The sequence below is a fragment of the Ursus arctos genome, chromosome X, assembly GCF_023065955.2.
Source record: "Ursus arctos isolate Adak ecotype North America chromosome X, UrsArc2.0, whole genome shotgun sequence".
NCBI lineage: Eukaryota > Metazoa > Chordata > Mammalia > Carnivora > Ursidae > Ursus > Ursus arctos.
This window is the reverse complement of record NC_079873.1, coordinates 15,488,581-15,515,054: the sequence shown is the minus strand read 5'-3', so window position 1 is coordinate 15,515,054 and position 26,474 is coordinate 15,488,581. Positions and strand designations below refer to the sequence as shown.

The following is a 26,474-nucleotide window of genomic DNA, read 5'->3' as shown; positions in this document are numbered from 1 at the left end:
CCCCTCTTGGGACCCACTTCCCCATCTGTTGAAGAGAGAGAATAATGCTCCCTACTTCTTAGCGTGGCTGTGAGAGTTTAATGAGTTACTCCGTTGCAAACCCTTAGAACAGTACCTTGCTCATAGTATACTCTTCATAATTGCAGGTGAATTCCAAAGTTTTTAGATCTAGGGGAATGAAGGATAGATTTGGTTTCTGTATATATGTAAGAGATCCTACTGCATTTACGTTTTTCCATTAGCTTATTAGTCTTAGCAGCGGTTGTGACCATGAAAATTCACACTGAGTTAGACACACGTATTGCTGCCATTTATAGCAGGCACATAAGTAGATACTCGAACATCTGTTAGAAGAAGGATAGACCTCATAATGATAGCCACCATTTGTTGAGTGTCTGGGGATGAAAGATGACTGAGGCCTCTTCCTTACCGCTGAGGCCCTCACAGAGTAGCCGAGAGAGACCTAGGTAGAGTCCAGGGGTCGGTGCTGTGACGGATTCCCAGCAGGGGCCGCAGGAACCTGGGCTCTTCATCAAAGCTCTTCAAAAGGTGGCAGAAATGGCTCTTAGACCTTGAATGGCCCTTTCTTTTTGTCCAAGAGCAGACTGTTTATCTAGCCTGTGATCCACCAATTCCTGTTTCCTGGGTCATGGAGTAGGTGTGTTGTTATAAGAAACATTTAAAAATTTTTCCAGAAGAGGCTTTGGGGAAAGTGCCCACCCCTCAGGGAGCTCAATTTGAGATCGGGTAATTACCTTTTTGAGCATAATTAACCAATCCCACACCATTTAAGTCTTGTTGTATTTGTATTCTGGGTACCAAAGCAAACGGTATTCTGCCTATGATAAAGCTACAAATAAGGTTTAATATTGCCTTTTTATATGCATTTTATTTTGTTTTCTGGGTTGTCATGCCATTGATTATACTTGTATTTACAAAATTTTGAATTTTATATCATATTAATTGGAAAAAAACATTGATTATTGGGCCTGGTGTGATTTTCTCCACATCTTAATTTTCCTATCTCCCCTTCTTGACGAAATATATGGACCGAGGTCTTTCTTTTAAGTTTTGTATCTGTTCATATTTTGGGACCCAGCAACACTGGGATCATTACACTAGCAGTGGAAAGGATATAACTGAACTGTATGAGTGGGCAGCAGCAACTTCTTCCTTGTTTGCAGAAAAAGTAGCAGTCAATAGTCTAATGATTGGGAAATAGTAAACACATTTCAATGATTACTATTTGTTTATTTCTTTGTTTATTTAAAGATTTTATTTACTTATTTGACAGAGAGTGAGAGAGAGTGTGAGAGAGCACAAACAGGGGGAAGGGCAGAGGGAGAGGGAGAAGCAGGATCCCTGCTAAGATCATGACCTGAGTTGAAGGCAAGTGTGTAACCGACTGAGCCACCCAGGTGCCCCTCAATGATTAGTTTTTAAATTAAAGTTTTGTTTGGCTAACACAGGCACATGGTACCAATTAAAAGGGACAAAATGTGTGCTCTCCCTGTCTCTCGGCTCCCCTGTTCCCCTCCCTGGAGGAAGTCTCAGTTATCAGTTTGTTCTGTATTACACAATGAAGCATGCGCACACTTCTGCAGAAATGCTAGCATACGTTATTAGGCTTTTTTACTTAGCAACCTGTCTTAGCAATCATCCTTATTGGTACTTAGAGACCCACCTCATTCTTGGAGAGAGTCGCATGGCATGGATTTACTGTAATTCATGTAACCAGTTCTCTACTGACAATCATTTGCATTCTTTCAGTCGTGCTAATTTAAGCAGTGTTGTAATGATTAACCTTGTGCATACACCATTTTGCACGTGTGCAAGTATACTTGTCGTTTAAATTCCTAAGAATGGAAATACTGAGTCAAAAGGCATAGACATTTAAATTTTTGATAGGTAATTGTCACATTGCTTCCCACAGAGGTTGTCCCAATTTATCTAACAATTTATACTCTCATTGGAGAGTATGAGAGGGTATCTTTCTTTACACAACAGCTAAAATTATATTGTTTCAATTATTGCCAGTCAGACAGATAAAAAAATAATTTTTCGCATCAGCAGCACTAATAAACTCACTGGGTATCAGAGAGATCCATCGAGAAGCTTTATGGTATTTAATACCAAGGAAAAAAGAGATCTCATCGTAGTAAAAATTATATACATTCGGTGTTTCTAGATTATTTACTTCTGGAGAGTTTTGTGCTTACTTCCCTCTATACTTACTACTCTTTGCATAGAAAGCAGCTGTGTGCTGGGCACTGCGCTGCGTGCTGTGAGAACAGACAGTACTCCGAGAGGGCCCGGACCCTCGAGAAGGCTGGTGTGAACATGGTAAGACAGTAGGTGTAAATGCTACACTTGCAGTAGCAGGACACAGCCAGAAGGATTCAGGTGTTTCTGTCCAGTGAGCACTGCACAGATATTGTCAAGTGAGTTCCACCATAATTTGCATTTTTCTTTTCTTTTTTTTTTTTTTAAAGATTTTATTTATTTATTCGACAGAGAGAGACAGCCAGTGAGAGAGGGAACACAAGCAGGGGGAGTGGGAGAGGAAGAAGCAGGCTCCTAGCGGAGGAGCCTGATGTGGGGCTCGATCCCACAACGCCAGGATCACGCCCTGAGCCGAAGGCAGACGCTTAACCACTGTGCCACCCAGGCGCCCCATAATTTGCATTTTTCTTATGAGTGTGGTTAAGCATCTTTTCATGGGTTTGAGTCATTTTTTCCCTATGAATTGTCCTTTGCTCTTTTTTGTTGGGTTATTGATGTCTTTGCTGACACTTTGTAGAAGGTGTGCTCTCTCACGGGCAACATTCCCCCACTTGGACTTTTGTTGATGAATTGTCTTTCTTTTATTCTTGTTTTGTCTATTTTGTGGTTGTAGTTTTCCGTAATTCATCAGTCCTTTCTTTTGCAGCTTCTGGATTCTGTGGCAGAATGTCAAATACTCTTTCTGACTCCGAGATCGTAAAATATTTCTGTCATGTTTTCTTCTAGTGCTTTTAAAGTTTCATTTTTGAATGAGTAAATTTATTTTGAATGTCTAACATCCCCAGTTTAATAAGGAAATAGGTATTTCTTGTTTAAGGAAAATGAGGTAACGTGTGGATTTTCTTACTGTATCTTCTTCCTACTGCTCTTAAACCAGATCTGCATCCTGGCAGGTAAGAAGTTGGTTGTGATCCAGTGAACGCCAGCTGGGTCATTGTAGGGGTGATATAGATTTCCATGTGGTCAGAGCTTTGGGCTGAAATGGGAATAATACCCCTCATCTGTCATAGGTGTCCTGCCCATGACACTCTGCTAAATTGGCCATTCGTTTGACAGATAGTTATTAAGTGCTTACTAAAGCATGTCCAAACAGCTCATTGGTATTGACACCCTTTGATCCACGGGTAATAATCTAGGTGTTTAGCAGGGCATGGGCAGATATAAAGGCACCGACCATCATGCCGGTAATCACGTTGTACATATATCAGGAAGCTGTGTTACCTCTTTGGGACATGAAGGTAGCTGTTCTTATCTTTGTCCGGCCTGTAGCACTTCCTGAACTCCTCTCAGCATTTATTCCCATCCTGCTGGTCAAGAGCTTCTTGCCTGGGCTTGTGTTATCAGTGATTCTTGGGAGATAATACTGCAAATGTATGATATTGCAAATATGTAGTTGAAGTTTTACATAGAAACGTGACAGTTGGTATCCTGTTACTTTAAAAAAAAAAAACCTTGTTAGCTTTGAGCTGAAAATATCGTAGGTCAATGATATGTCAGAGCACTTTTCTAAGTGGCAACATATTTTGTTAAATATAAGAAAGCCATTGTGGTATGAGATACTGGCATGGTTTCACTATGTAACTGGTAAGGGAAATGATGAAATATTTCAAGCATTAGAAAAAGACAGAAACTGAATAGCAAATACCAGTGTGTCCACCCCCCCAATTTATCAAATCCTCATATTTTGCCATATTTTCAGGTGTTTTATGTTTGTGTGTGTGTGTGTGTGTGTATTCTTTATAAGTCTTTCTAATGAGGTTGGTGCATTTTATGGTTCAACAGCATGGGTATTTTTTAAATTGTGATAATGAGATATATCTTTTTTAGAGAAACAGAATCTTACAGCTAAAGCTCCCCTGGTGCTCTGCTCTTGCTTTCACGATACTTACTGTGTCTTCCCAGGTGTCTTGAGATCAACTAGCCTTTTCTGAAGAGAGCCAAATGCTGGGAAAGCACAGTCTCCACAAGCAGCCAGTGTTCATGGGGTGGCTGCTCCTCAAATTTGCCTTTTATGTGAGGGGCGGGCAGGAAGAGATTATGCCTGTTGGGGGTGGGCAATGTGCTATTTTAGGATTCCGTATCTATTCAAAACTCTCTTGCAGTAGATTTGGGGTAAAGGTTTGTTTTAGTGATTTCCTTTTATCTCCTGCCAGTAGTAATTTTGCAAAAAGGTTTTCCATGAACTGGTGGAGGGGGGACAGCTGTGATCCCACTGCCACACCTGGCCCTAAAGGGAACCTTACCTGCAGAAAGAAACAGACCAGGTTTGAGGGCAGGCTGATGAATGACTCCTTTTTTTCCCCTGCCCTGCTTCTACCCTGAGCTGAGGGGACCCTGCCCAGCCTCACGCCAATGCAGAGGGAAGCCCAGGACCAGCATTTTCTGCAGGTCAGGGCAGCACCCAGCTCCCCCTGGTGTCAGTGGCACCAGCCTGCTCCGTGGGCCTGTACCGTTGGTGGCGGGAAGGAAGGCAGTATTTTAAGATGTGGGGAAAGCAGCTGAGGTGGAGAGGAAGGACCCCATGGAGGGAGGAGACCCACTCGGCTGATTGTGTCAATTAGATGAGTCATTCCTTGGCTCACCCACTTGGTAAGCAGCACCTGGTACATTCCAACCACTCGTCCCCTTAACGTTGATCCCAGGAAGCTTTTCCCTGAGATGAATATTAAGACACCCAAACACTAGCTTTTCATGTTTTTTACCTTCTAGAATGAAATACTAGCACATTTCAATTTAAAAGAAGCTATTGTCTTCTGGCTTAAGCATTCATATTGTTACTTTCAGTGGAAATAGCATATAGTGAAGTGCGGAGATCTTAAACACAGTTCCATGAAGTTGTAGGAATGTATACACCTGTGCACCCGTCACCCAGACCAGGTTATAGAACCTCTTCATCCTCCCCGTCGTTACCTTCCCAAGTGCAGCTGCTCTTTGGAGATCTCTCCCCATTGATAAGCTAGCTGTCTGTTGTTAAACTCCGCATAACAGAATCGTACTGCATGTGATCTCGGTCTGGCTTCTTTCACTCAACATTCTGACGGTGAAGTTCATCGGTTTTGTTAGGTGTTGTTCTTTTTTATAGCACTTTGCTATTTAATGATGACATTAATAATGACAAGAAACAATCAATCGGTATACTGCTCCCTAATTTACTCTTTGACCCTGAAGACGCCTCTGTGATGGTGCGAAAGCACTGAGCCTTAGACTTGTTTTAGAGATGACAAAAGAGCTGCTTCGAGGCGTTCAGTATTGCCCCCAGGTCACCCACCTAATAAATGATGATGCCAGTACTGGTGGTTTTTTGTTTTGTTTTGTTTTGTTTGTCCATTTACTGTGAAGCCTGCGTCTTACGTTGTGTCAAGGTTGGTGGTACAATGAGAGGAGGGAGGGGCCCCCAGACTGAACCTTCACTAGTGTTTTACTGGGGAGTATTTTAGTTAATTGAAAAAAGTTAAGGTTCAACCAAGCCAAGCCCCCAGCACCTGTATAGTAGTAATCGATAGGGAGGCTGAGGAGAAAAGCAGGAAAGCCAGCTCAGCAGCCAGCCCCATCCAGGCAATTCCACTTATCGCAAAGCAGACTACACTAGTCTAGTTCCCAGTTGCGTACAAATTATGCGTTTGCTCAGTGAGGCTGTTGTTTGCGCGGTGCTAAATGTGTCATGGCAAATTTTTGCTAGAGTGGCATTATTGGGCTTTTTGGCCTCCAGATGTGGTGAGCCACATTGGGCTCTGATCAGCATAGTGCTCTGGGGAGCAGGAATGGTACAAATTATCCTCTCCCTTCACTCATGTTGCCCTTGTGACAGCGCTCGAGTGTTATCACAGCACTGATATCTTACTGATGGCCTCAGTTTTATTGTACATGAGGAATTTCCACTGTTGGGGCATCAGATTTGGGATAAAGAAAAGCTGGGTTTCCTTTACCTCCTAAGGAGTTTTGCCAATACCCTGATGATTTTGTAGGATTTTAAAGCAAGCACAGTTGTTGCTGATTTATATAGGTGGGGATGTATGAATTTCTCGAAGCCCCCATGGCCCACAGTCCTGGCCCATGATGTGACCTCTACCACTGGAATAGTAGTAAGTGGAGACTGAGGGTTGGGGGCTAGGAACACTCAGACCCAGGAAATCCAGAGCCCCATGACCTGGATCAGAACCGCGGAGAGCTCCAGGTAACCAGATTGCTGGCAGCCATAGGCAGGCAGGAGTTATTCCAGTGCCAAGTCCACCTTCCCTCCTCTGCAGCAACTTGTAGCCTGCATAACAAGGTTTTATGTGTGCATGAGAAAGGACTTCAAGGATTGGGGCCTCAGTACTGGTAGATTTATGGATAAAGCAGTGCCTTATATTCTTCGGCTGTGGAGGGAAGTGAAGATTCCCACTGGAGCCGGCGGGGGTTGGGGGTTGATTTTGAGTCTCCCCCCTATAGCCATGGCACTAATTCTTCCTCGGAGGTGAGGTGTAGCAGGACAGCCCCGCCCAGAAGGCCCAGAGGCGGGTCCCACGGCCTACTATGCCCCTGACTAGCTTTGTGACCTTTGGCTGCTCTTGCATCCTCTCTGACTGGTCTCACGGTTCTTGAATGCAAAAATCTATCAGTCTGGCAGAATCAGGGTTTTATTATTTTTTTTTCAATAACATAACGACAGTGTTACTGTGAGGAGCAAGTGAAGAAATATCTGCTAAAACACTTTAATTTCTCTAAGCCCTTGCCCGTGTAAGGTTGTGTCATTGCCAGCATCGTCACCTATTTTTAGAGCCTACCAATAGGAGTCCATGACATCAGATGTCTGTGAAAGTGAAGGTTGTTAGAGAAATGCACTCCCCATATTACACGTGCATGGTCATGGGCACTATGGGGCCAGCGTGCATGGCGGAGAGTTTGAGCCAGAATCCAGTACACAGGGATTTGTGGCTTGCTGTGCAATTTAAAAAGTTTTTAAATGAAAGGGTTTGTCCTGTGGTCTTTTGAAAGTAACTGGGGGATTTCTGTAGGGGAGTGACAAGAGCATACATTTGTTTTCAGAGAGTGTCTCTGGCGGCAGTGTAGAGGCAGGGAGACATTGTTGCCCCTCTGGCGGGACTCGGGAAGAGTGGTTGAGAGATGCACCCTGAAGCTAGTCGGGTTGGGTTCTGATTCTGACTCTTGTTTGTTTGGCAGGCTTCCTCAGCGCTCGGTGTCTTGGTGTGTGCGTCACTGGGGAATGGGGTTGTTATGAAGGCTACAAGTTGCCATCCAGGTGAAGCTCTGAGAGCAGCTTCGGCACGTGGCAAGCGTTCCCCTGTTAGCTGGTGTTCATGTGTATATTTTCTTGTGGTCAAATACGTATAACATGGAAGTTGCCATTTTAGCCATTCAAAATGTCCAGTTCAGCGGCGTTAGCTACATCAACGGTGTTGTGCAATCATCGTCCTTATCTCTATCCAAAACTTTTTGGTTACCCCAAACAGAAACTTTGTAACCATTAAATATTGACTCCCACCCCCCCTCCCACTCCCTGGTAACCTCCAGTCTTTCCGTCTCTATGAATTTGCCTAGTCTAGCTGCATTATTTAAGTGGAATCATACAATATTTGTCCTTTTATGACTGGCTTATTTCACTTAGTATAATGGTTTCTAGGCTCATTCCTGTTGTAGCATGCCTCAAAACTTGACTCCTTTTTGAGGCTGTTGTTGGACACTTAGGTTGTTTCTACCTTTTGGCTACTGTGAATAATGCTGCAGTAAATGTTGGCGTACAAGTGTTTCTTTGAGTCCCTGATTTCAGTATTTTAGGGTATATACCTATGAGTGGAATTGCTTGGTCACTTGGTGGGTTCTATGTTTAACTTTGTGGAACTACCATACTGTTTTCCACAGTGGCTGCATCGTTTTCCATTCCCACCAGCAAAGCACAATGGTTCCAATTCCTCCATATCCTCATCAACACTATTTTCCTTTTTAAAAAAATTCTCACCATTTTATGGGTATGAAGATGTATCTCATTATGGTTTTGATTCACATTTCCCTAATGACTAATGATGTTGGACATCTGGTCGTGGACTTATTGGCTTAACGTATATCTTTTTGGAGAAACGTCTCTTTGAGTTCTTTGCCTGGTATTCATGGTTTTAAGGCAGCATAGGAGGAATGGAGAGAAACTGAGAGGTCGAGGAAGTAAATAGAGCCCAATGGGGTGACTGATTAGGTATGGGGGCTAACACTGAGTTTTCCAGCCTGGATAAATGGATAGATGATGGGCTTTCAATAGCTCCCCTCCCTTCCAGAAAAGAGGCACGTCAGAGGGAAGGCGTTGAGTTTGGGGGAACTGCATCGAGCCTGTGTACCGGGTATTGTGCAGGCGGGGAGTCTACAAGCTGCCCTGCCATCGCCGTGTGTCTGGTTTCTCTGGAAAAATGTGGGGCATATTTTACAGTTTGTCTCCTCCCTGCTTCTATCTAAGAAGGAACTTAAGAAATATGGTCACTGTTAGGCTTCTCTGTGTGGCAAATATAAACAATTATTGAGAGGACAATGGCATCTGGGATTTATGAACCAACCTTTCTCTGGCGCTGCTGTCTTAGCCCTTAAGCACCTGCTTGATCAGGTCAGTGCTTCCAACCTCACAGGGTGCTGCTCGGAAGCCTTGGGTTTGAGCATTCTTAACAATCACAGATTCTAGGGGTGCCTGGCTGGCTCAGTCACTGGAGCTTGTGACTATTGATCTCTGGGTCTTGAGTTTGAGCCTCACACTAGGTGTAGAGATTACCTAAAGACGGACAGACAAACAAAAACCAATCACAGCTTCTGAAGTTCTCTCCAGTGATCACTCCAGTCTTTGAAACACTTGTCCCTCCCTCACTGTTCCCCAACTGCGTGCCTTTAGCAGTTAGTGCTAAGCAAATGCTTGACATGTTGCCCACAACCCACTGAATTTCCCTGAATTAGTCCTTGGTGACCTTGGATGTTGTATTGCCATGTTATGTTGTGTCCAGCTGGGAAATGTGTGTGTGCACAGTCATATCTACACTGCAGTGGAAAGGGAGGTTTGAGCAACTGTTCTACCCCCAAAAAAGCAACCTCTGGGGAATGAGCCCCCGTGGTGGCTTGTTTTCTTTACTTCTCAGGCCATAGCAGCCTGGCAGCCATCACTAAGAAAGCATCCCGTCATGTGGCTCAGGCGGGCAATGTTTGCAGATTGTCCCCTGATGCCATCTGCCTGTGAGGCTACAGAAACCCCCAGCAACTGCTGTTCTAGCAGGTGCCACGGCTGCTGAGGTAGGAGTCCGTGTACATACACACGCGTGCACACAGCTTTGTGCTGGGTTGGCCTGGGACGCCAGCTGAAACTCTCAACCCAGCAAAGTGCCAGCCACAGTTGCTGATTTCCGGTGGGGCCCTGGTGATGGAGGGAGGGCGAGGCTGTTGTGAACTGAGCCAGCAATTGGGGAATTGGATACGGTAACGAACACCCGGGTGTGTAGGAAGCTGCTGGCCAGTGGCTATGTTTTGACAAGCTTTTTTGTTCCTTTCTTTCTGCCTCTGCCCTCTGCCCAGGCTGAATCTCAGCCCCCTACGTAATTTGCTGTCCTCATGTTTATTCCATAGAAGGAGCCCATCTCCATTTCTCACCCCATGTTCTTCCTAAAGAATGCATCTTTCATCCTTGAGCCCTTCCCGCCATTCAGCCAGGCTTTGGGTCTAAGCCCCTTAGCTTTCGCTTTTTCCCCCGCGCTGGTGTAATTAATCATGGATTCAGACAAACCCGGTAACCCTCTGCTCCAGACCTGCAGTTTGTGAGTTACTATCATTTCGGGCTATTGATGCTTTCAAAAATAATTATGTAAATTATTGGAGTAATTTGAAGTAATTGTCTCAGCCATCAGGTTTTTAAATTCTGTATCTTTTTTCAAAAGATTTTATTTATTTATTTATTTATTTGAGAGAGAGAGAGAGAGAGAGACAGCACAAGCAAGAGTAGGGGCAGAGGGAGAGGGAAAAGCAGGCTCCCTGCTGAGTGGGGAGCCCTACGCTATGTGGGAGCTCCGTCCCAGGACCCCGAGATCATGACCTGAGCTGAAGGCAGATGCTTAACCAACTGAGCCACCCAGGTACCCCTAAATTCTGTATCTAAAAGGATCTTTTTTTTTTAAAGATTTTATTTATTTATTTTTTTGAGATAGAGAGAGCACACAAGCAGAGGGGCTGGGCAGGGGAGAGGGAGAAACAGGCTCCCCACTGAGCAGGGAGCCGGAGGCAAGACTCGATCCCAGGACGCTGAGGTCATGACCTGAGCTGAAGGCAGACATTTAACCAACGGAGCCACCCAGGCGCCCCCTTAATGGATCTGTGATAAGAGACCTGCTAGAGCAAACTTTTTCTGTAAAGGGCCAGGTGTTTACGCTTTGATCTCTGTTTCAAATACTCAGCTCTGCTGTCATAACAGCCCTAGAAAATTCTTCAACAGATAAAGGTGGTCCTGTTGTAATGAAACTTTATTTATAAAGACATGTGGTGGGCTGTAGTTTGCTGACACCTGGCCTAGAATGATGGTCTTTATTTCTGTTTGTCATCCTTACATTTTTCTTTGTCAAGAGTTAAAGAGAGCCGGAGGAACTTGATGAGTGTATATGAACTTAAGTCACCTTCCTTTGGGTTTAGCATAATTGTGAGACATGGTGACTTGAGAATATATTTCTCTAAACCCCTGTTGGGAAGGATACAAACCAGAAGGCTTTTAGGGGGTGACTCTACTTGGCCAAAGCTTGTCATTGTTCAAAAAGTAGGACAGGCTGTCACTTCGAGCTGTGCAGTGGCCTTCATTATCACTCATTCTCTTCTGGTCGCTTGGAATGGTCATAGTCACATAAGGTCATGTCACCATATTGGACTTCATTTTACTCTACAGGAGCAGGTGCTTCAGTAATAAATGTAAGGAAAACAAGCCACAACAACACAGGAAATGGTATTTTTCAAACATCATGTTATACGGAGTTGAGGTCATTAGAGTTCATTTCAGGAAAGCTGAAGCTTAAAATAGCCAAAGAGCCATTTTAAAATTTCAAACAACAGTCTTGTTTTCCTTTTATCCTCACAGGAAATAAAGAAAGAAATGAAGAAAGACCCTCTCTCCAGCAAAGCTCCAGAAAAGCCCATGCACGAAGTGTCCAGCGGAAATGCTTTGCTATCTTCTGAAACAATTCTAAGAACCAATAAGAGAGGTATGGAAAAGAACAAGCCCCCTCCCCACACACAAACCCACACTGGAAACTTCCGGGTGAACTGTGTCAGATTCTGAATTGCTGAAAAATTGAATGGCGTTTGCCCTTTTGTTTTTTTGTATAAATTTGGACACACACACACAGAGCGAGTAACAATGTAATAACTATAATAAAGGGAATGGATACAAATTTTTTCATGATGAGAAAGTAGACTAAATTTGCAAATGATGATTTTTCTAGGACGTTAGCTTTCACTTTCATATCTATTTTTATGGATGAAAGGTGACTTTAGAGAATGCTATGGTGCACGCTGAGCTATGCGTGTCTAGCCATGCTCTCTTTTTAATTTAAGGGCAGGCTTTATCAGGGTCTTTCTCTCTACCTGCTGGGCTCGAAAACGCAGACCTTGTCTCTTGGCTTAGGAGGCAGTATGTGCACAGATAGAGCTCATACATCCCTCTAACCAAGGGAACTTTAACCATCTTATTTGCCTGTTTTGAGACCTCAAGGCAGATTTTCAGGTATTAGCTCGCTGGGGTTTTGTTTTCTCCCATAGTCCTTTGTGACACCATTTTTTGAAATGATAGGAGAGAGAATGTAAGATTGCAGAGAGGACTCGACTTACTGCCGCTGTGGTTGCACTAGATTTCCTCAGTTTTTCCCGCCCCTGCACTCACGGTGCATCGGGCCGGCTCACATGGAGCATGCCCGGGGCAGGTTAGAGTTCAGCTGCAAGCTTTTCATGGGCTGATTACTTCCTTAAAGAGAAATATAGAGCTGTTCAAAAGCAGGAGCAGGAAATGTATTAGCAAAGAGTTCCATTAAAAAGAAAAAAGAAGGCAAGTTTACATAACCACAGGGAAGAACAGCTAATCTTTCATAAAATTTAGACAGCAGAAGAATTTGTCCAATAAACTGTCCATTGATCATAGTGCTTGAAACATTAGCTTTGTGTCTCTCTTCCTTCCTGCTTCTTCTTCTCTCCCCTCCAGCTGCCCTGGGTTACATTTCCTTTTTTGAATTATTCAGATTAAGTATTGGCTAGAGGCCCACACTGGTTAGCAGCTATAGGATTTTCTTTCTTTTCTTGTTTTCTTTTTTTTTTTTTTTAAGCCCATCCTACCAATGCAGGGGGTTTCCCATTTTAAGAATGAAGCATACTTTGCTATAAAACTATAGTCGTCCCCTAAAGTTCCTCCTGTGTTCTTGCAAATAAGTTCCAGAACTCCTGAGGCCTGGATTTCAGAGCGCTAGAAGTCAGTGTGTCTTTCTATATGCCCAACCCTTGCTTGCTGCTCCGAGCCCCTCTTGTTCCTCCTCGTGCTTCTTGGGTCAGTGAGCCAAGGAAGGGCATACACACGGTGACCAGTGGCAAGGCTTCCCCTGCCAGCCCTGCTTTTGTAAAGTAAATAAGAGAATTAAGGTAATTAATTAAGTTAACAAGATAAGGAATTAATTAAGTTAAAGAATTAAGGTAATTATCCAGGTGAGTTGGGTAAAAATTACCTGAGAACTTTTAAATCAAAGAAGGAATCCAACTTTTCAGATAATTGCCTCTTTACGACTAAAAATCTGGCCTCTAAGGTCCTCGCCAGAATTTGTCATGATCCAGAAAAAGGTACTAACAAGGGGGCATACTGAGGGCTGTTCCTTTCTTAAGTCTCCACCTTAGGTCTGCAGCCCGATTCTGACCAACCTTTTACTCTTGGGTATTTTATATAATGAATCTGCCAGTGTATCTGAGACCTTAGCATATGGAGGCGTTCTGTAAATACGAAACACATAAAATACCATCTTCATTCTGTCCCAGGCTTCACACTGACCCCCAGGTCACCTGGGCCAAACATCAATTTCCAGTTGAAGGGAAGCATTGTGTACCCAGGGCCAGCGCCATGTTTGGCCCTGCCCCCACCCGTCAATACTAACAGTATCCTACTACCCCTTATAATAAACAGCGGGGTGGATTGATTGGCCTTGTCAGGCCAGATAAATAGTTCATTGTGCTGAGCTCAAAAGCTACATTTTTTTCCCACCCCAAATCAATGAAAACCACTTTTTTTCCCCCTTAAAACAAGGATCAGAGGCTAAATCTGTGGGATGATTCTGGTTACTTGTAAACACTTCCATCCAACTGATTTTTAAAGTTTTATGAGTTATTGTAAATGACCCAAGTCTTCTCCTTTTCTTCGTTTCCACCAAGCTTTGTCCCTAGAAATCTCTTGATATTTTTGTCTGTTGCTGTTGTTATGGAGGGAAGTTGCTTTCAGAGTTTAGTAACAGGCTGCTTTGTTCCATTAACATGGATCCCTCTTGGGGTATATGAGTCCACCTTGTGGTTCAGCCTTGGACCCTGGGAGAATTTAATAGAATTAACACAGGTTTTTTTCCTTTTAATAAAGAAAGATCAAAATCTATTTCTGTTATGAGTCTGAAATTGAACTACTTCACTGGGTCCTGAACTTGAGGTAGACTTAGCTAAAGAAGTTTGCCCAGTGTGCCCAGCGGCTTGGGGACATGGCTCACTTTGTGGCAATGGCAAGTGGGTTGTAGTACCTCACAGTGTGGGATGTGGGATGAGCTCGCCCTCCTCAGGCCCCTGTATAAGGTCAAGAGCCACCCTCGGTTTGAAGGAAGCTGCTAATAGCCTTGAGAAAAGGCCAAGATCGTGGAAACAGTTTGGGGACTGATTAGTTTCAGTTTTCAACTTTTACCTTTGCAAATTTCTACAGAGTTGATTTAGGGAGGTACTGGAATGACTCCACGTGCTTTTCATTTGAGAAAAAGATGTGGCTGAAATTGAAAAAGACAGGCAGAGAGAAAGAGAGAGAGAGAGAGAGAGCAGTTCCTCCAGATGGCCTGGCTGCTGTCAGCTATGCATTCCAGGCATTAGGGCTGTAAGGACATTTGCGTCTCCTCCCACCCCTGGCCATGTCTCTGGGCTTTACCCGAGTCACAGTGAAGGAGATTTCCATTTAAAACAAGCTTTTCCCAAGGAGTAAGAAGTCATTTTTCATGTACGCTTGCAGCATGGATGTTATATATCCTGAATTTATCCCAGACTCCAGAATGTTGACAAATTGTCGCCAGAAAATCTGAAAATTTTTCTTGGAGCCAAATGACATTCTCATGAACCAGACAGAAAAAGATTGTCTGTTTCCTTCTGAGAATGATTTATTCTTTTGTTTCTTCTCTCATTAAACCCACATAGAAGAACGATGCACACTCCTAATTTAAAATATTGATAAATGGAGGAATTTTTTTTTTTGAAAAAACATTCAAACCTGGATTTAAAAGCAAAACTGAGCAAAGCAGACATTTTAACAGTTAATAGCAAATATGTTAAATACATACTTGAAAATGAGCGAGGAGGATTTTGTCCATTTCTACTTGAATTAAAGGAAAGAAAAAGTCATTTGGTTTCATCCTCAGAAGGGTTTCCCAACCAACTGTCTTTATGTGAGAGGTTCAGTGTCCAGGCTGTGATCAATACTGTACTGCCCTTTGTAAGGAGCAGCTTCTACTTTGGGGGCTCTAGTTCCTCAGTTTTGGCATCATTAGCAGACCTCATGGGGAAGCTGCCTCTCTCAGAACCCCTCCTGCCGCCCAGGATTTTCGATATTGTCCTTACTCGCTTTTACATGCATCCTGATGAACACTGAACAGCGCACGTTTCCTGCGTGCTTGCTGCAGGCCTGGCCCTGTGCTTGGTGCTGGGACAGATAGAAGGCCTAGAAAAACACCAGCCCGTCCTGCCTGCAAGCCCTTGCAGTCTGTTGTATCCCTTGGGAAATGTTAAGAAAGTGGTGTCTATTTCTTAAATCTTTTTTTATGGCAAGATGGGGATATGTCTCTTATTTACTTCTGTCATTCTGAATGTGAAGCCACTCCACAGGTTTCTGGTTGGCTTTATGTGTCCTTGTTTCTATTTCCAGTTTATCATGAATTCAGTGTTTGGTAAGTCTCTATTGTATTTTGCACATTTATTATTCTTTGCTATTATTATTATTATTATTATTGTTATTGTTATGCTCTCCTGATATAAAATGTCTTTTATAATCATCTTTTTAAGTCGCTCTGCTACTTTGGCATCTGCGTTCTGAAAGATAAACTGCTTTTACCATCTTTATTTAAGGTTTGTCGTGCATTTGCATTTTACTGCCCCTTCCAGGAATTAATGCTGAAAGATCTGATGGTCTCAAAGATGTTATTTGTAACAGGTCTAGCCCTGATGCTACAAGATGAGATTCAGGTTGAGCTGGGGGAGGGCTGCTCTCGGAGTTGCTATGTGGATATGACTTGGATTGTAGAACATGACTCTGTGGGCTCATTTCTCGTGTGTTTAGTTCTTCAGACAGGTTTCGTTCAAAAGTTGTCCTTAACAGAGGGACCAACAGCTGCTCTGCCTTTGGTGACACACTGTTGCTTTAAAAGTTAATGCAGAAATTCTTCAGAATTCATTTTGTGTGTGGATGGGTGATATATACATGCCCCCAGCATAATACGGACCTGGTGTTTGCCGCACGGAAGGGCTCTCCATTTTGGTCTGCTGCCTGTAGCTGTCAGAAGAATTGTACCGAATGTTTATCTTTCTTTTCCTCCAGCACCAGTCATTCCAATCTCTGAACGGATCTGGCCATAGTGACCTCCCTCCCTTGTCTCTACTGAAGGGGAAACATTTTTTCAAGCTCTCATTTCTTTAGCATTTACTTGGCTCCTCACGATAATGTTCTCCAGGTATGTGTTGACTGGTTTGTCAGGACAGGAGTGCGTGTGCATGAAAACGTGCACATGCTGCCATGGAACTCTGGGTCAGCTCCAAGGAGGTGGCCTGGTTCCCTTGATAGGCTGTGGGTTCTTTGTTTGAAATGAAACTGTAAACAAAGGATGGAAAAAGTGTGTCTTTAATGAAAATGTCAACTGCTTTGATTTTCCAGTGCTTTGTTGTTTAAGGTAGATGCAAGATCTGGGAATTTGTTTATAGAAACAAGACTTTTTTCCTTTCAAATTTCCTTCTGGAGAAACAATTGTGAATTACCCCGGTTACCTAGGGATCTGAAAATGTGGCGTGTTAGGTCAGATTTTCTTCAACTCTCTAAATTACCTGTTGACTTTACCTAAATGGCTGGCTTTTATGGACAGCTGGAAGAGTAAGAAGTTACGAGAAGGCATTACTGTTGTGTGGAAGCTCTTGGCTATCGCCTAAGCTGGTCTTTCCCATGGGGAGATGAAAATAAAGCTGGCCACCTGGCAGTGAACCTGGATGGATACAATATTATAGCCATTCAATATTACATACATCCGTGTAAATGTGTCTGTGTGTGCGTTTATCATCTTCTTTCCCAGGGGCCTTCATTCTTGAATGTTTGAGAGTAAAGGGACCATAAAGAGGTTTTGTAAAGTAATTGATCCCTGGCTGCATTACTGACAGGTTCTCTTGGGAGCCTGTGTTATTGGCTCCGTGGGACCAGTAGTTGATGTTAGAATATGTTGCCCCTATTTACTTTCTTTTTTTTTTTAAGATTTTATTTATTTATTTGACAGAGACAGCCAGCGAGAGAGGGGGAACACAAGCAGGGGGAGTGGGAGAGGAAGAAGCAGGCTCCCAGCGGAGGAGCCCGATGTGGGACTCGATCCCAGAACGCCGGGATCACGCCCTGACCCGAAGGCAGACGCTTAACCGCTGCGCCCCCCAGGCGCCCCCCATTTACTTTCTTATCTGAGTAATACCGCCTCTTGGATTTACGGATGGTGGTGAAATGGGTGGAAAATGCCATTCCAAGTGGGTGTCGCCATTGTCCGTTTTCCATACACTTTTGCATGTGGGTCATTGACAAACTTTGTTTTAAGAAATTTTCTTGTATTATATTTATCTCCTTTCAATCTCTGTGTCCTGGTTCGAAGGTGTTAACACTAGAGGAATTGGTGTCCCCTGGAATAATTACCAATTCAGACTTCTGCGGCATTCCTGCTGGGTTTCCACCCAAGTCCATGCGGAGGTCAGCCACGGAGTGGTTTTGTGATGGTGGCTCCACCTGGTGGCTCTCCTAGGAAACTCCTCCTCCAGCCCACCTTTTCTTTCTCCCTGCGGGAGATGCTTTTGGTTCCTCTGACTTTTAGTGTTCTCAATTCCTGCCATTCCATCTTAGACCCACAGCTTCTCACAGTACACGTGTGTTCTCTTTAGGTCCTTTCCTTTCTCTTCTAATTTGTGTTCACTGAACTCATGGAATCCATTTCCCCATCCTTGTCCCGTCTCTTACACCCCCACTGACCAGGATCATTGTTGATAAGTGTGGGGGGAAAAAAAGGATTCCTGTAGGCATGACTCTAGGTGTAGATATTAATTTGAACACAATGAAGCAGTCCACTAAAATACCTGGAGGTAAGCCAGAGTCTTACCAGGTAGCTCCAGGTATCCCTAACTACTTCTTTACTTCTTGTTGAACCGAGTTTTCCTGAAAGGAGCAATATTTTATGACTGATGTTGTTTTCATTTGTCAGCAGGTGGTGGAATAAAGAGCCTACTGACTTTGCTAGCTTCATTATCATTTGTCAGTTCTCTGCGGAAAGCCCCTTCTTGCCTGGGCGTGGGCATGGGCCACCCACCCCCACCCCACCATGCTCCTCTCTGTGTGTACCACTGAGCATAAGTATTCTTGATAAATAAAAATGTTTCTTCTTTAATTTCATTGTTTTTTGGGTTTCGTTAGTTGATGACATTGCAGATGTGTTTTAGCTACATTGTGGGTTAGTCTGAGAACTTAATCACCACTTACGACTTTGTTTCTATGAGAAAAAGCATTTGGAATTTCAAACACTGCATAGTGCATAACCCACTTGTAAATCTGACTTCTTTCTTTGATTTTTACCTTGCTGGCCTGAAGCCTTAGGTACCTTTTAAAAGCAGAGACTCCATATCATCGGGATGACTGCAGTTTTCTCATGTTACAGAGTCGTTTACAATTCACTTGGTACAGAATGCTACAATTATGCAACCTCCCTCCAACACACCAGGCTCCGAGGACAGTGCTGACCAACCACATAAGCCCTATTGTATGCGGTGCTTATTTTTACCAGTTCTGAGTTGGACCTTGGGGGGCCCAAGTTTGTCTGTCTAAGGCATGTTCTAAAAGGGATACTATTGTATATTTTCACCTACTCGAGAGGAGGCCATGCAACGCGTGTGTCCTGCTCAGATAGACACCAGGCCAGCATTTCCAGTGTGTGTTGTACAGAATTAGGGCCCTGCAAAATATTCCACAAAAGAGGGATGGAGAGAAAGAGAGATTAGGAGACAAAAAGGGAGAGACAATTGGCTCTCTGGACACAAGAATTTTGGCTACAGCCACCTGCACTAACACCCTCTTAGAGACTGACAAGAACCGTAGCATGTTGCAGGCTCTCAGATGTCCTCTGCTAAAGAAACCTGCTTCCGTTTGATCAGCGGACCGCATTTTACTGAATACTAGTTAGGACTCTGCTTTGCGATGCGCAGGACTTGAAAATGCAGGGCAAGGAGCTATCTAAGCACCTCTGAGATCATCTCCGATCCACCCTTGCACAGAGAACGTTAAAGTGAATGAGTGGCAGTGGCTGTGCTGGCGCTGTGAGAGACACTCACGAAGCCTCTAAAGCCCGAGGCTGCGAAAACACAAGTTGGGCGATGTTGGGAGAACATTCCCTGAATCTAAAACTTGAAAACCAGTCCTTTTGGGAGGTTTTCAAGTGAGAAGCTAAAAGGGATTTTTTTTTCTCTTGATCACTGCTTGGGTCCTTGTGTCGAAGAGTGCCTAGGCTGGGCCTCGACAGGAAAAGTGGGCTGAGGGGGCTGGCCCAGTGATGCAAGGCCAGCTCTACCTGGGACTTGGGTCGGGACGGAACTGGGATTCCAGGAGTGGATTTTACTATGATGACGAAACGGTAGTCCCATATAGTCAAGAGAGTCTCCTCGCTTCCTCTACCTGCTTCGATTGAAAACGGGGAATCTTAGCTCTCCTTGACACCGTTAAAGCCCTGATTGGGCATAAAGAAGAGGTTTGTTCGCTCTCTCCTCCTATAACAATGAAAGAGGCTGCCATTTTGAGTTCAGGTAATGAACCCACTTGTGGAGCTGTGAGGAAAACCCATGTAGCCTGCCATTTAGAGTTCTGGAATCTAGGATTCCTTTGGTGGCTTAGGTCCCTGAAAATGCCCCAGCCTTTGGCCTGGTGCAGGGACCTGCTTGTTGACATGCCAGGAAGGAGGATATGGAGACTCTGCCCAGGAGACCTGAAAGGACACCCCTCTGACCTGGGGGACTAAACTTAGCCGAGGCCCCCTTGGGATTCTCTTTTCCAAAGGGAGATTATTCCAGGTAGAGAGCTGGTAGATTAATTAAAGGTAATTAATTAGAGATATTGTATTGGGACAGCAGCTGTCTTCACTTGTAGAAAACCCTGGAAAAGGAGGCTTTTCTCCTGTAGTTTCCTCTGTTTCTTCTAATTATACTTTTAGGTCTGTCGTCACAACCTGGTCCCCCTGATGTTACCTGCAGCTTCAATTTAGTCTTTGGATTCATGGCTTTTTTGTGCTTGTGAGTCCCTAGGACCATCGTGCCCTGAACAATGAGAGCATTTCCTGGTCTACCTCCCTAACCCATGGTCAGGCAGACAGCAGGCCCATACGCAGTGCCAGGTGGACGACCGTCGTGGTCCCCAACCAGGAAGGGAAAGAGAGAACAGTCAGAGACTTTGTACGTGCGCGTGCGTGTGTGCGTGTGTGTGTGCGTGTGCATGCAGCCATTCTTCCTGCAACAAGGCCCTCCTAACACTAAGCTTATTCAGGCCTCCAGGAAAATACAAATGGAGCAAGCAGTTCAGTCCTCAAATGTGCTTCCTTGAGTGACAGCTGTCCATGCCTGTATTCAAAAAGAAAACATTTCAAATCAGTACCCCAACTTTGTCTTCTTTCCCCAGCTTCACTGAGATATAATTAATATACAACATTGTGTAGGTGTAGGTTTAAGGTATAGTGTGGGATGATTTGATACATGTATATATTGTGAAATGATTTCCACAATAAGGTTAGTTACATATCCCTTACCTCCTATAATTACCTTTTTTTAGTTGTTATTATGAGAACATACAAAATTTTGTCTTTCTCTAAGATATTTTACTTAGCATAATGCCTTCAAGTTTCATTCATGTTGTCACAAATGGCAGGATTTCCTTATTTTTATGCCTAAATAATATTCCTGTGTGTGTGTGTGTGTGTGTGTGTGTGTGTGTGACATTTTCTTTAACCATTATTCCATCGCTTGCTGGATGCTTAGGTTGTTTCCATGTATTGGCTATGGTGAATAATTCTGCAGTGAACACGGGGGTACAGATATCTCTTTGAAATAGTGATATCATTAACTTTGGATATCTGCCCAAAGTGGGATTGTCAATAACCTAACTTTCTACCTTAAGAAACTAGAAAAAGAGGGGCACCTCGCTGGCTCAGTTGGTTGAATGTGTGACTCTTGATCTCAGGGTTGTGAGTTTAAGCCCCATGCTGGGCATAGAGATTACTTAATAAGAAATATTTTAAAAAGAAACTAGAAAAAGAAGAGCAAACTAAACTTGAAGCAAGCAGAAAGAAGGAAATAATAATGATTAGAGTGGAAATAAGTGAAATAGAGAATAGGAAAATACAGAAAATTACTGAAATAAAAAATCGGTTCTTTGAAATAGTCAACAAATTGATAAACTTTAGCTAACACTGATTAAGAAAAAAAGGAGAGAAGATTTAAAATCCTAATATGAGGGATTAAAAAGGGGACCTCACTGCTAATCCTTGAGAAATTAAAAAGCTTGTAAGGGAATACTATAAACAACTTATATACTCCTTGTGGGGATGTGAACTGGTGCAGCTGATTTGGAAGAGTCTGGCCGTGCTTCAAGCTGTTAAGTAGAGAGTTAGCACATGGCCCAGCAGTCCATACACAAGAGAAATGAAAACATGTCTACATACAAACCTGTACACTAATGTTCACAGCAGCATGATTCATAACGGCCCCAAAATGGAAACAACCCAAATGTCCATCAACTGAACAGATGAACAAAATGTGGTTTATCCACACAGTGGAATATTATTCAGCAATAAAAGGGAGTGAAGTACTGATACATGCCTCCACATGGATGGGCCTTGAAAACATGATGCTGAATTAAAGAAGCCAGACACTAAAGATCACACGTTATATGATGCCATTTATATGAAGTGTCCAAAATAGGCAAATCCATAGAGACGGAAAGTAGGTTAGTGCTTGCCCAGAGCTGGGTGTCAGAATGGAAAGTGACTACTCATGGGCAAGAGGTTTCTTTTTGGGGTGGAAGTGTTCCAAAATTACACTGTGGTGATGGTCACACAAATCTGTAACTCTAGAAAACCATTTAATCACACACCTAAAATGGGTGAATTTTATGGCGTATAAATTGTATCTCAATAAAGCTGTTTTTCTTTTTAAAGATTACCACACAAAGTGGTGTTAAAATGCACTATCTGGCTGTGCCTGCCTGCCTGTCTGTCTGTCTCTTTCCCTTTTACATCCCCTCCACTCCCCCCTCCCAGCTGAAGGACAAGATGTGTCATTCTGTTTATTCAAGTCTTTAAAAATTATATGTTTCTCAGTGAAGCTTTATATTTTTCTTCATTCACTCAGTTGCCTAGGAGATAGTGAGTCTGAGGGATCAAAAAGACACTGTTTTGCTGGGATGACCTAAATATTAGAGAATCGATTTGAGAAGGTAGAAAACTGACTGTGGCATTCTATTGTTCATTTCTTGAGAAGAAAGGAGAGAGTCCCTGTAAATCAAAAGGCAAACCTCTTATATTCTAAATTCTGTGCTTCACAGAGAGAGCCTTTGCTGGAAAGGAAAGAATCCATTTAGGGCTCTAATTTTTCTTGCCATTGTAACTCTGTGCTGGCTATTTTTCTCATAAATCTTCTCTGCAGCACTGATGATTTCTTTACGAAAGATTCTTAGATGTAGAATTACTGGACAAAAGCATGTATATATTTTATGGCACTTTAAACCATTATTATGAAATTGATTTCTTGAAGGGTTGTACCAATTTACATCACCACTAGGAGTGGGAAGAGTGCTTATTAGTGTTTCAAGCTTGAATTTCTTTGATTAATAGAGTTCTTACACATTTTCTTTCCTCTGTCATTTGTTTGTACTCTTTGCTCTCATATTGAGGTCTTTATATTTTTCTTACTGATTAGTGTATTATCCCTTTGTCATTTCTGGCAAATTGTGCTTCCCACTTGGTTGGCTTTTCATTTTGTTTACAGCTGATTCTAAGGTACAGAAATAGTACTTTTTTATACAGATTCATGAATTTTTTTTCATGATTTCCCTGAAGAAATTCTTACCTAATTTTTCTTTTTTTCTTCTTTATACTGGCTTCATTTTTCTTACTTCTAATTTTTAATCTCTATGGAATTTTGATGTACAGTATATGGTTAGTATGCAAATTGATTTTTATTTTGAAATAGCCACTTTTTCAGGACCGTTTATGGAATAATCTAGCCGTTCCCCCAGTAATTGTGATACCTCATTTATCATATGTTATTGTATATATTAGGGCATTTTTTTTTCTGGACTTTTGCTTCTGTCTCATTAATTTGTCTCACCATTCTTGTATCAATATAGTTAACTATTGTGGCTTTATAGTACATTTTATTCGTGATATGGCTTTTGTCCTTCTGTTATCACTTCTCATTTTTGGAAATATTTTAGCTATTCTCACTTTATTTTAAAATTACCTTATCAAGTTTTAATTTTTAAATTTTTAAAAAGATTTATTTATTTATTTATTTTAGAGAGAGAGAGGGAGAGGGGGAAGAGGGACAGGGAGAGAGAGAAACCCAAGCAGACTCCCTGCTGAGCACAGAGCCCAATGGCAGGCTCTATCCCAGGACCCTGATATCATGACCTGAACCAAAATCAAGAATTGGCTGTTTAACTGGCTGAGCCATCCAGTCACACCTGTTACCAAGTTTTTAAAAATTCCATTGGGATTTGGATTTGAATTACATTAAAATTCACATCAATTTAGAAAGAATTGACATTTCCCCAACTTCTTTTGTTTAATAGTTTTGCATTGTGTTATATAAAATGTCTTTATGTACAATGCATAAATGAAACCCTTTTCTCTCCCTTGCCCCCCCTTCTGCAGACATCATAGTGGACCAATTCTTGCAACTTATATCACCAAATTAAAATGTACATCCCTCCTGAATACTAAACAGCTAATTCTAGTGATCCAGTGACATAGGGCATTACTCTGTTTAGTCAAGTGTCAGTTAATGTTGTATTTGTGCAGTCTTGCTTACTCCTTATGTCATTCCTACATAGATTGAGGTTATTGTTGGCTTTTGCAAATAGAATCTTTTCCCCCTCGTGTTTTTTTTTTCTTATCACTGATCCACAGAAGAATTTAACTTTTGAATATTTATGTTATAATAGCTTTTCGTGGAACACTCTTGTTAATTAAGAAACATTCCCCTTTAATATTGAGGGAATTGATAGTATTTATCGGTCCCTAGCTTTGAGAAGGTAGATGGGAGGAAATGAGAAAATGCTATATTTGAACAAATAACATTTTAGTTTTATTTTTTAAAGATCTATTTATTTATTTGAGGGGAGTTGTAGAGGGAAAGGGAGAATCTCAAGCCGACCGAGTGTGGAGCCCGACCAGATGCTCAACCGACTGAGCCAGCCAGGCGCCCCACAAATGACATTTTATAAACAAAAATTCCTTTGCTTGGATAGAGCTTTGCAGTTTGTATATGTAGAGAGGGACTGAAAGACTCATTCTCATCTTGGGCTAACCCCACGAATGGTGGGGCGGGGGGAGAAGCAGCGTCATAGGTCCATTTTAAATACGAGGGAACCGAGGTGGAAAGAAGTGAAATGACTCACTTGTTGCAGCAATAAAGGCAGACGCGGAAGGTCTCTTGCTGCCTTCACCTCAGAAAAACGTAAGCAGTAATATGAACGATAGCATTCCAGAAAGCCTTAGTGAATGGTTGATCTGAAATGATGATTTTTAGACACTTGTAGCTGTATTTTATTCTATTAATACACTTATATTCTTTTGTGTGTGTGTGTGTGTGTGTCCATGTTTAGATTTAGTTTGTTTTTTTTTTTTTACTAGATTATAAGCTTCTTGAAGGAAGAGGCCATATTGTATTCATGTTGGAGCCAACTTTAATTCTCGGATGGAAGCATGTACTTGTACTCAAACACCCTAACCCTTTGAGAAGTGAGTTACTGGAAAGAAGAGTACCAGAGGGAGAATAGCTTTATATTAAGTTATGTATTTAAGGAAAAGCTGTTGAAATCCTGTGATTCAGAGAAACTGTCTTGGTTACTGAGTGCCGAGGGAGAGAGAAGACTTATTAAGAGTCTGTTTTGGAAAGTGGATCATGAGAATAACTAATAAATCTAGCTCCCAGCCTGATAATGGGCCATTAGTGGAGAGTGAGAAAGCCAAATAGGTTTCCAATGGAGGAGATTTGAACCAGTTTGAAAGGAGAATTAAGTTACGAGGGTAACTGTGTTTGAGAGAAGTCTCTGAAATTTTTCCGATTTCCTAGTATAACATGAGCTGAAAGTAGGGGAACATTTCTAGGGTAAGAGCAGTTTTCATTTTTGTCATCATTTTCATCTGTATTTGGTTTGTCACCCTTCCCCAAGGTTTTCTAGAAAGAAGTGTAGAGTTCAGTTAATTTTCCATACAGCTGTGTGTCTGCTCTTGCCTTGCTGCTGGAATACGCGGGCCAGATGTAGCTTTCCCTTCCTTTCTGGGCTTCTTCCTCGCTGGTATTTGATTGCTCATCATCACTATCATCAGAGCTGGGGAGCGAACACGAAGATATTAATCAAAAGAGATGGTTGGATTATGTGATTATATGTTAATTTTGCTCATCATGAACCCATTATTATGAATTATCAGTGATTAGTACTGTGTTTTCAGATTTCAGTTTAAGTAAAACTTGTCTGTGTAGCCGCCTCCAGGTGTGTTGCTGGAGGCGCTGCTTCCAGAGCAGGGACCTCCCCCCCCCCCGCCCCCCCAACCCTCCTGTCCACACTCTCTCTTACTTCTTTCCCTTCTCCCCACCACCAGCTTGGGTGGATTCTTTAGTATCGTCATTCCTTCCAAAGGAAAATCAGATTTCCAGAATGTTTTGCTATTGAGTTTTTCCCCTTATTCTTTTTGACCCTTTTCTAGGCCATGTTATTTTGACAGATTAAAGCAAACATATGAACACAAGCATGCAGTTAATAAAAACACATTGTTTAGGGAAAAAAATGACATCAGTTTTATGTTTGACTTTTCAAAAGCTTTAAAGCAACTCTTTGATAGTATCACTGGGAGTAGCTTATTTCTTTTGAAGAAGTTAGCTTCCTTTGTAAGTTACTATTGATGAAATCACCGAGATAAAAGATAAGACGTATCTATACAAAAAGAAAAAGTAACCGAGTTACTGATGTGCCTGACAACACTGTGGACAAGGTCAGACAAACCAAAGTGAGGCAGGAATGGAAATTCTGTATCTGTTTTGTGCATAGATGTATGCTTAAAAAAATACTTCACCCTTTCCTCTTAAACTTTGGCTCTATGACTCTGACCTTTTTTTCATGGAATTCGAGGGCAATTCACAGTCCTGTCTAAGAGCCTCCTTCCCTCTTTCCTTTCCTCCTTCCCTCTCTCCCTGGCTCCTTCTCCATCTCTTTCTCTGTGATGACTTACTCTAAGCTCCATCCCATCCTGGATTGAGTTCCTAGGCTATGTCCGTATGTGTCATTAGCTTTTATTTACATGTGCGCAGGCTTGACGAGAATAACATAGATCACTGAAATCCAAGGATGACCCATAGAAACCATTTTGCCGTTTAACTGTAAATTTTTTATTAGCAAAGCTTATGTAGGATGCAATTTAATTTTTCTCACTCGC

The 26,474-nt window shown here is 42.5% G+C and overlaps 1 protein-coding gene across 9 annotated transcripts in view; it reads left to right on the top strand.

The window, feature by feature from the left end:
- Positions 1 to 26,474, top strand: part of SH3KBP1 (SH3 domain containing kinase binding protein 1) — a 324,749-nt gene that overhangs the window by 118,050 nt on the left and 180,225 nt on the right. For all 9 annotated transcript variants that reach the window (XM_026480216.4, XM_057310446.1, XM_044377583.3 and 6 more), the window contains one exon: positions 11,363 to 11,486. In XM_026480216.4, the coding sequence (XP_026336001.1) occupies positions 11,363 to 11,486 (124 nt within the window). The remainder of the gene's footprint in view (positions 1 to 11,362; positions 11,487 to 26,474) is intronic.